Below are 11,094 nucleotides of genomic sequence, written 5' to 3'. Positions count from 1 at the left end.
CCTGTATTTGGGGAGTTTCTCCCATGCTTCTCTGCAGATCCTCTCAAGCTCTGTCAGATTGGATGGGGAGCGTCGCAGCACAGCTATTCTCAGGTCTCTCCAGAGATGTTTGATCGGGTTCAAGTCCGGGCTCTGGCTGGGCCACTGAAGGACATTCAGAGACCTGTCCCGATGCCACTAATGGTTTATCTTGGCTGTGTGCTTAGGGTCATTGTCCAGTTGGAAGGTGAACCTTCGCCCAAGTCTTGAGGTCCTGAGCACTCTGGAGCAGGTTTTCATCAATGATCTCTGTACTTTCTTCTGTTCATCTTTGCCTCTAGTCCCCCAGTCCCTGCCGCTGAAGAACATCCCCACAGCAATATGCTACCACTACCATGCTTCACCGTAGGGATGGTGCCAGGTTTCCTCCAGACGTGATGCTTGTAATTCAGGCCAAAGAGTTCAAACTGGGTTTAATCAGATCAAAGATTTTTTTTTCTCATGGTCTGAGAGTCTTTAGGTACCTTTCGGGCAGACTCTAAGTGAACTGTCATGTGCCTTTTACTGAGGAGTGGCTTCCATCTGGCCAGTCAACAATAAAGGCCTGATTGGTGGAGTGCTGCAGAGATGGTTGTCCTCCTGGAAGGTTCTCCCATCTCCACAGAGCATCTCTGGAGTTCTGTCAGAGTGACCATCGGGTTCTTGGTCACCTCCCTGATCAATGCCCTTCTCCCCTGATTGCTCAGTTTGACTGGGTCGCCAGCTCTAGGAATAGTCTTTGGTTGTTCCAAACTTCTTACTTTTAAAAATGATGGAGGCCACTGTGTTTTTGGGGACCTTGAAAGCTGCATAACTTTTTCGGAAGCCTTCCCCAGATCTGTGCCTTAAAACAATCCTGTCTCGGAGGTCTATGGACTATTCCTTCGACTTCATGACTTGGTTTTTGATCTGACATGCATTGTCAACTGTGGGACGTTATATAGACATGTATGTGCCTTTCCAAATCACGTCCAATCAATTGAATTTACCACAGGTGGACTCCAATCAAGTTGTAGAAACATCTCAAGGATGGTCAATGGAAACAGGACGTACCTGAGCTCAATTTCGAGTCTCATAGCAAAGGGTCTGAATACCTATGTAAATTAGGTATCTCTTTTTTATTTTTAACACATTTGCTAAATTTTCTAACCTGTTTTTGTTTTGTCATCATGGAGTATTGTGTGGAGAGTGATGAGGAAAAATATGTATTTAATATGTTTTAGAATAAGGCTGTAACGTAACAAAATGTAGAAAAAGTCAAGGGGTCTGAATGCTTTCCGAATGCACTCATGGCAACCTTAAATAAATATGACTGATGCGTTTCCAGTCACGTGGCCGCTGTCTTAAGGCTACATACCTTGCACTACAAAATCACATTTCTGTAGGAATGGTAGAGAGACACACCTATCATTATGTCAGTGTAATTCCTTCCAATATTCTGACATTGAGAAGGATCCCACTTATAGGGCTGAGATGAAGTGACTAAAATAGAAATTAACGGAGCGACTAGAATACTCCTGTCATATCCATTTTTGCCCTTCCTCTCTTTTCCCTCGATGCTTGTGTGTGGTTCTTATATGTTTTGGAGTGATTCAGCATTTGTTCTACAGTGAAAAGGAGCCGGAGAAGACAGGGAGGCATGATAGGAGGTAGATCTTACAGGATATCTCCTTTGTCGTTTGCGGAGGGAATGAGAGAATGAGAGACAGAAAGATACACTACATGAACATCTCATTCCAAAATCATGCGCACTTATATGGAGTTGGTCCCCCCCCCCTTTGTTGCTGTAACAGCCTCCACTATTCTATGATGGCTTTCCATTAGATGTTGGAAGATTCCTGAGGGGACTTGCTTCCATTCAGCCACAAGAGCATAAGTGAGGTTGGGCACTGATATTGGGCCTGGCTCGAAGTCGGTGTTCCAATACATCCCAAAGGTGTTCAATAGGGTTGAGGTCAGGGCTCTGTGCCATTTCTGTGAAGCCCGGGGGTATTGTCATGGTGAAACAGGAAAGGAACTTCCCCAAACTGTTGCCACAAAGTTGAACGCACAGAATCATCTTGAATGTAATTGTACGCTGTAGTGCTAAGGGGCCTAGCTAGAACCATGAAAAACAGCCCCAGACCATTCATCCTCCTCCACCAATGATGGCGAGCTTTCCACCACTCCAGGCGACGGTTGGCATTGCGCACAATGATCTTAGGCTTGTGTGCGGCTGCTCGGCCATGGAAACCCATTTACGGAAGCTACCAACAAACAGTTCTTGTGCTGACGTTGCAACCGAGGTCAGGCGATTTTTACGCACTACTCGCTTCAGCAGTCGACGATCCCGTTCAGTGAGCTTGTGTGGCCTACCACTTCACGGCTGAACCATAGTTGCTCCTAGACATTTCCACTTCACAATAACAGCACTTGCAGTTGACCGGAGCAGCTCTAGCAGGGCAGAAATGTTATGAACTGACTTGTTGGAAAGGTGACATCCTGTGACGGTGCCACGTTGAAAGTCACTGAGCTCTTCAGTAAGGCCATTCTACTGCCAATGTTTTCTATTGAGATTGCATGTCTGTGTGCTCGATGTTATACACCTGTCAGCAACGGGTGTGGCTGAAGTTGCCAAATCCACTCATTTGAAGAAACCTTTGGCCGTGTAGCGTAGAAGGGAGAGACACCTATATTGCAGTGAGCAGGTGTGGTTGGTTGCTCGTTTCTTTTTCTCTCTGTCTCTCTCTCTCTCGCTCTTTCTCACTCTCCTCCTTTCTCATGCTCTGTTGCTTTTAGATCTACTGAGAAAGATGGAGGGAATCATGCATGTTTTTTTGATGCATTTCACTCTTGTCTGTTGCTGACTGTAAAAAAATGATAGAGCCAGATGATTTATCTATGGTGAATACAGCCTCATCTCACTGCTTGTGTACTAGTTAATGTCAATAAATCACTGAGAGAAATACAGAGAAAAGATTGCCATCATATTGAATAGCCCAAGATATATATATATATACATATAGAATAGCCTAAAGAGCAATACAAATCTGTACATACAGTATATGTCAAATTACTCAATGTCTTCTCTATTGCAGACTTGCTGTCCTTTGCCTTTGAGGGAATTGTGGAATCGTGGAAGTGGCAAAATGAAGCAAGATGTGACAAAGAATAATTTGAAGGAATCTGCAGCTCGTGCGGGGGGAGGGGAGGCAGCTCAGTGCAACACAGCCTGACTGGATGAGTAGCAACAGCAGCAGCAGCAATAGCACTAGCAGCATCTCCTTTGTGGCTTGCTGGGGGGCTCGGTCACTAGAGCACCGCGCTCCCGCTCACAGACACACAGGCGCTCCCAGCGCCACCGTCACACACGCGTAGTGGCAGTGGCAGTCGTCGTCAGAGCCGGGGCAGGGACAGGGACCGCTACCTTGACGACTGGAGCTACGGCGACAGCAGCTGCGGCACCATGGCGCAAGCCGCCAAGCAGCTCCGTAAGAACAAGGACCTAGCGGAGCTCGCCGCTCAGGAGCTGAAGGATAAGGAGGAGGAGAAGAACAAGAAGAGGAATCGATCGAGGGACCGCAGACGCAAGGTATGGCTGTTTGAGGATGGTGTCGATTTCTCTCCGTCCCTGTTCCCACTGTCTCTGTTGTCTCTGTCTCTCTATATCATTTTCTCATTCTCTCGACCTGTCTCCTTTCCTCCTTTGTGCAGGAATGGGTTTGGGATTCTTAACACATGTGCAGTTACACACACAGTCACAGGCACACACAGCCGCTGCGTGTTAACCAGTTATGCACAGATGCTCATACACAGGTTGTGTTCGTTCAGTCAGACAATTAGCTGTGGGGGATGGAGGGTGGTATTGCTGGTCGTGTAGATGAGTGTGGGGGTGGTTGGGGGTCTGGTCTAAAAGGAGCCACTGATTAACCTGCCCTGCCCGCTTCTCCTGGGGAGAGTGTTATGCTCTTTACTCCGGTCTTTTCCCCATTTCTCTTAAGAGGAGGGAGTCACAGAGTGGCGGGGGCGGTTTGGGGAGGCAGGCAGTCAGGCATCCTCTCCTCCATCTCCCTCCACCCCTCCCTTCTCCTAATTTCCTGTCTGTGTCGTTAAGTGTCTGGCTGCTGCTGGCTGGGTTTAATCGGCTGCCCTTTCAGGCTCTATTGTTTTCCCCTCCTGTGGACCTGCTGTAGTACGTGCCACACATCTCTGAGAGGCTGGCTTTTGCAGTCACTCTACTAGATGAGTGTGGGAGACAGTGTTCATCAATCATCTGCTGCAAGAGAGTTAGTGATCTCTGCTCTCCTTCCCCTATGGGCTAAGCTCAGTATTCCTGCTATAGAGAACAGCCTGTTTTAATGTTAGCCTCCCAGCTCTACCTGTGGGATTGAGGGGTAAAGGGATGTTCTCCAGTAGGGTGCAGTGCAGCTGCCTGTATCTCTTGAGTGTTCTGTGCTGTAGGCTACAGGGGTATTTCCACCTGCTCCTTGCATTTCCATGGCTCATTCGGTTCATTTCCCTGGGTAATGATGGTGACATGACACCTCCCTGTCGATGGCTTGTGTCTATCATACGACAACGTGAGGGTCCGTGTGTAGAGTGGTGGTGGTGGGGGGGTCTTGGTGCAGTCAGAGGACGGTGAGAGAACGAGACGGAACAGAGAGAGAGAAATGGAGGAAGGGAGAGATGGCATAAGGAGAGGAGAGAGCCCCGTAGCTCCATGTGACTGTTGTTATCCCCGTGGCAAACCGGCTCAGTAATGTCAGGGGTGGTCATGATGTCTCACGGGAAGGATATCCTGTTCATAACATCTGTCATATGCCAGCTTTTATCTCTGACCTCCGTGTCAACACCATCGGAATGAGAGACAGAGAGACAGAGAGACAGAGAGACAGAGAGACAGAGAGACAGAGAGAGTGTGAGACAGAGAATGAGGATGCATCTGCAATACCAATTAACAGCAACTGTTGGCTGCTCTCATTTCAATGCCACACACACATTTGAAAACATCATGTTGCTTGCTGTATGCCAAGGTTGGCATTGGAATAAGGTTGAGATAGCGGCGTAATGAATGAATGATTATCCTTCCATATTGTGATGAACTCCCCTGTCAGTAGTTGGTATGTGTAAAAGAAAAGGTATCTGCGCTACAGTATCTTCATGCATATCTTTCTAATCATCACAATTTAGTGCGTTATAAATGTGAGTGAGGGTTTGAGGTTGGCTCAGAATAGTGGTGAAGATATGATCAAGTACTGTTTCATCGATGATAATGGGACAGATGCATTTCCACAAGTTGCGTCAAGCAACTGCTTTTCTGCTCCAGCGCTTCTTAGACATATTACACTGTCTCTCCTCTCCCATTCCGTTGGACTGAGGCTTTCCATGGCATTGTGTGAACCCTGCTATCAAGAGGGAGAGAGGGCCATAATGTTCCTTAAATGTTTATTGGTTCCATTGGATACAAATCATGCCCAGCTGCCCAGCATGTAAAATACTACTCCCCTCTCGTGTCCTAAGAAAAAGGTCACGTACTACGCTATATTTGGTTTTATTTTTGAACTAGCATCAATCCTGTAACATATGCCTACTATATTTGCAATGATCTTTGATATGATTTTATACTGTCCATAAACATGAATTAATTTGATATATCTTATAGAATTGCATGATACAGAAAAATGATAATCTATGTTTTTATACTAGGGATGCTGTGTGTGTGTGTGTGTGTGTGTGTGTGTGTGTGTGTGTGTGTGTGTGTGTGTGTGTGTGTGTGTGTGTGTGTGTGTGTGTGTGTGTGTGTGTGTGTGTCCGTACATGAAATTATATGGCTTCAGGGTATCTCATTCCTCTTTTGTGTAACCTCCTAGTTGCAGACCTCTAATGATAAAACCATTTCAATGTGAGCTCAGAGGCATTCACTTTCTCTAGTATTGCTTTGGCCTTGAGGATGAGCTCTTCTGTCATAGGTGGGGGCACGAATACAAATGACCAAATGAATGATTCAGTGGTCAGGGATGTGCACATATGTCTTAGACTTGTGAGTGGGATTCCAAACATCATTTTTAGAAGCCTCTCTGAAGCTGCTATGAACTGCTTGCATTCGACTGCTATATCTGCGTGTACCAATTAGCCTTTGGTAGCATGGAGCGCTGATAAAAGAAATGTATCACTCACTACAGAGCTGGTAGTTGTAATCCACAAGGCTCACTTACTAATAACCACGCATTGGGCTATTTAACCTAGACCGGTTGGTACTGCAGAGGCTGTGTGTAAAAACGCTGCCCTAGATTCAGTCTTCCTGCTGAGATGAGGTATTGAAAGAGTGGCAACGTATGTACGTGAGTATGTTTACTTGCGCGTACGTATGTGTGGGGCGCAAACAGAAGTGTCCCAGATTCCGAGGGACCTGTATGTGCATGTGTTTGCTTGCGTGCGTGTTGTGTGCGCGCGCCTGCGTGTCCGCGCATCTCAGAGGAGCAGGCAGGAGGAGGCGAGGTCGGGCTGACGTGTAAGCACTCTCATCCCAGCCACGATTCTCTAAGCCACGAGTTTCACTGCACCAGAGCCATGCTGGAGGAACGTTCTGGAACAGGAACATGTACAGTCTGCTGTCGTTATGGCAGGTACCTGCTGTGTGAAGCAGATGCCACTAGAGGCAGCAGTCAGAGAGAGAGAGAGAGCTTGGGCTAAAATGAGAGTTCAGAGGGTTGTATGAAATATTACAGTAAGAGGTTATTCTCAGTGCAGGCTTCTGATAGTAATATAACTAGTCTCATGACTCGTTTAGTGCCAGCCAATGCATTGCCGAAAATTCAATTACGATCTTAAGTACCAGTTTGTTAAAAGGCATCTGGGCTTTAACATGGCCTAACATGTCACTGAACACAGACCATTGTTCTCAATGTGGCGTAAGGACCTAGTCCATCTCATCTGTCATACTTTTACCTGCAACCCTCATGGGAGAGGAAGATGATGTTTACTGGGATCTGGGGCCAAATCTATCAAACACAACAGATCACAACAGATCTTGTTCTGCGGACAGAGGACTAGGCTAATTTCCAGCTGCAGTCAGAATTATTTTAGCTCTAATTGTTGTTGTGAAGAGTGACATTTAAAGATATGAAAAAACATAGCTGACAAAAAATAAAAGATTCTAGATCGCACTACTGTTTTTGGGCCAATGTATGTGTATCGATGTGCATGGGTCTGTGTGACTGTGTGTTGTTGTGTACTGTATGTCCGTACTGCATGTGCGTGAGTTTGTACTTGCACACAAACAGTAGCTGGCCCAGAATCCCTGATGTCAGGCCTTGGATGTGGTTCCCCATGGCAACTGACGGTGGTGTTGTTTGCGATACCAGAATTTTGACTTTGATACCTACCGGATTTAATTGATGATCTGGAGACCGTCAGGCTGGATATATGCCTTCCCAAAACCACTTTTGTTGGGGGGGTGTTACAGGCTGCCCAATCAGAATGAATTCAATGAGGGTCTCGAAATTGTGTTGTCAAACTGTAATGATTCCCTGGTGAAGGAAATAATTTTGCTAAGGGATTTCAATACTGATTTCTGCAAACCCACAATGTATTTAAGCACTTCTGTAAATCACTTGCTCTGACGCCAAATGATAAAAGATCCCACCTGGGTATATGAAACAGTGCAAAGTACGGTTGACTTAATATTGGTGTCTGATAAATCTATAATATCGCAAAGTGTAGTAATAGTCTCAACGGTAATTTTATTACATTTTGCACAAGGAGGGTTGTTAAAGATATATTTCACTTTCAAAAAACCGTTAGAATCCGAGGACAAAAAAATACTGTGTTGGAATATTTAGGGAGCAAATGGTTCAAATTGACTGGTCACCTGTGTTCAATAGTGTAGGGGTAGACAGTGCCTGCGAAGCCTTTCAACCCTCCCATTAGAAGGGTCAGAGTAAAGCAGAGATCTAGCCCTCATGAGATTCTAGAATCTTCAGTATTAAAAACAAGGAATAAGGCCTTTAAGAAATTTTAAGATCTCTCAAGCGCAGCCTGATTTTCTCCTATATAAACGTCACAGAAATGAAGCACAGAGCTGGATGGATGTGGTTAATTTGCTGATAAAATCACTGAGAACAAAATTGACCCTAAAAAGCTTCGGAAATCATTTAACGAAATAGGCTGGTTTTTGGAACAAAACTACCTCCATACTTCCATTAATTTGTTATGGTTACCTTTAGACTAGTCCCGTGACACTTGTTGGGATAGTAGAGCAAAACGGAGAACACCATCGTGTCCGTGTGATTCTCCCCTTTCAACAATTTTGTGGGAAGACCGATTTTCTGCATGTGTCATGGTCTGACAAACACCGCTGTAGCTCGGCCAGCTTCCACCGCAAATGCGGAAGGCCGACATAGGCGGATGAGGTGGATTGGGACATAGCCCATATCTTTATCTTAAACTGACAGATTTTGATGGAGATTTTTTATTATATTACTTAGATTGACACACGGTCAATAGACTCCAAGGATTATTAAGAAAGTAATGACATCATTCACAAGGCAGAACTTGGCTGTGTAATCGGACTTTGTGTGGCTATGGAATATTGTGGAAACCAGACGGGAGGCGAGGAAGACAAAGAAGTGAATGAGTTTTTGGTGACGAGGGAGATGAAGTGAATTAAGAAAATTTTTGGTGTCAATCAAATCAAATTTATTTATATAGCTCTTTGTACATCAGCTGATATCTCAAAGTCCTGTACAGAAACCCAGCCTAAAACCTTAAACAGCAAGCAATGCAGGTGCAGAAACACGGTGACTAGGAAAAACTCAATAGAAAGGCCAAATGCTAGGAAGAAACCTAGAGGGGAACCAGGCTATGAGGGGAGGCCAGTCCTCTTCTGGCTGTGCCGGGTGGAGATTATAACAGAACATGGCCAAGATGTTCAAATGTTCATATTAGTTGAAAACAGCAGGTCTGGGACAGGTAGCACGTCCGGTGAACAGGTCAGGATTCCATAGCCGCAGGCAGAGCAGTTGTAACTGGAGCAGCAGCACGGCCAGGTGGACTGGGGACAGCAAGGAGTCATCAGGCCAGGTAGTCCTGAGGCATGGTCCTAGGTCTCAGGTCCTCAGAAAGAGAGAGAAAGAAAGAGAGAATTAGAGAGAGCATACTTAAATTCACACAGACACCGGATAAGACAGGAGAAGTACTCCAGATATAACAAACTGACCCTAGCCCCCCGACACATAAACTACTGCAGCATAAATACTGGAGGCTGAGACAGGAGGGGTCAGGATACACTGTGGCGCCATCCTGTTTGGCCCTGTCCGGGGGTATCATCGGAAGGATATAACTCCACCCACTTTGCCAAAGCACAGCCCCCACACCACTAGAGGGATATCTTCAACCACCAACTTACCATCCTGAGACAAGGCCGAGTATAGCCAACAAAGATCTCCGCCACAGCACAACCCAAGGGAGGGCGCCAACCCAGACAAGAAGATCACATCAGTGACTCAACCCACTCAAGTGACGCACCCCTCCTAGGGACGGCATGAAAGAGCACCAGTAAGCCAGTGAATCAGCCACTGTAATAGGGTTAGAGGCAGAGAATCCCAGTGGAAAGAGGGAATGGGCCAGGCAGAGACAGCAAGGGCGGTTCGTTGCTCCAGAGTCTTTCCGTTCACCTTCACACTCCTGGGCCAGACTACACTCAATCATATGACCCACTGAAGAGATGAGTCTTCAGTAAAGACTTAAAGGAGAAAGCCCTGCCTCCAGCTGTTTGCTTAGAAATTCTAGGGACAATTAGGAGGCCTGCGTCTTGTGACCGTAGCGTAAGTGTAGGACACAAATCAGAGAGATAGGTAGGAGCAAGCCCATGTAATGCTTTGTAGGTTAGCAGTAAAACCTTGAAATCACCCCTTGCCTTGACAGGAAGCTAGTGTAGGAAGGCTAGCACTGGAATAATATGATCACATTTTTTGGTTCTAGTCAGGATTCTAGCAGCTGTATTTAGCACTAACTGAAGTTTATTTAGTGCTTTATCCGGGTAAACGGAAAGTAGAGCATTGCAGTAGTCTAACCTAGAAGTAACAAAAGCATGGATTAATTTTTCTGCATCATTTTTGGACAGAAAGTTTCTGATTTTTTGCAACGTAGATGGAAAAAAGCTGTCCTTGAAACAGTCTTGATATGTTCGTCAAAAGAGAGATCAGGGCCCAGAGTAATGTCGAGGTCCTACACAGTTTTATTTGAGACAACTGTACAACCCTTAAGATTAATTGTCAGATTCAACAGAAGATCTCTTTGTTTCTTGGGACCTAGAACAAGCATATCTGTTTTGTCCGAGTTTAAAAGTAGAAAGTTTGCAGCCATCCACTTCCTTATGTCTGAAACACAGGCAGTCTTGCGAGTGCAATTTTGGGTCTTCGCCATGTTTCATTGAAATGTACAGCTGTGTGTCATCCGCATAGCAGTGAAAGTTAACATTATGTTTTCGAATGACATCCCCAAGAGGTAAAATATATAGTGATGACAATAGTAGTCCTAAAACGGAACCTTGAGGAACACTGACATTTACAGTTGATTTGTCAGAGGAACAATTCACAGAGACAAACTGATATCTTTCCGACAGATAAGATCTAAACCAGGCAAGAACATGTCCGTGTAGACCAATTTGGGTTTCCAATCTCTCCAAAAGAATGTGGTGATTGATGGTATCAAAAGCAGCACCTAGGTCTAGGAGGACGAGGACAGATGCAGAGCTCGGTCTGATGCCATTAAAAGGTAATTTACCACCTTCACAAGTGCAGTCTCAGTGCTATGATGGGGTCTAAAACCTGACTGAAGCATTTCGTATACATTGTTTGTCTTCAGGAAGGTAGTGATTTGCTGCGCAACAGCCTTTTCTAAAATTTTTGAGAGGAATGGAAGATTCGATATAGGCTGATAGATTTTTAAAAATATTTTCTGGGTCAAGGTTTGGCTTTTTCAAGAGAGGCTTTATTTCTGCCACTTACTGAGTTTAGTACACATCCGGTGGATAGAGAGCCGTTTTATTATGTTCAACATAGGAGGGCCAAGCACAGGAAGCAGCTCTTTCAGTAG

At 45.4% G+C, this 11,094-nt stretch overlaps 1 protein-coding gene across 5 annotated transcripts in view; it reads left to right on the top strand.

Moving 5' to 3' along the window:
- The first annotated feature begins 3,111 nt into the window (after nucleotides 1-3,111).
- Nucleotides 3,112-11,094, top strand: part of ank1b (ankyrin 1, erythrocytic b) — a 102,036-nt gene continuing 94,053 nt past the window's right edge. For all 5 annotated transcript variants that reach the window (XM_052521280.1, XM_052521281.1, XM_052521282.1 and 2 more), the window contains exon 1: nucleotides 3,112-3,589. In XM_052521280.1, the coding sequence (XP_052377240.1) occupies nucleotides 3,464-3,589 (126 nt within the window). In that variant the 5' untranslated portion in view covers nucleotides 3,112-3,463. The remainder of the gene's footprint in view (nucleotides 3,590-11,094) is intronic.

The sequence above is a fragment of the Oncorhynchus keta genome, chromosome 6 (assembly GCF_023373465.1).
Source record: "Oncorhynchus keta strain PuntledgeMale-10-30-2019 chromosome 6, Oket_V2, whole genome shotgun sequence".
NCBI lineage: Eukaryota > Metazoa > Chordata > Actinopteri > Salmoniformes > Salmonidae > Oncorhynchus > Oncorhynchus keta.
Note: the sequence above shows the minus strand (reverse complement) of the source record. Positions and strands in the feature narration are given on the sequence as shown.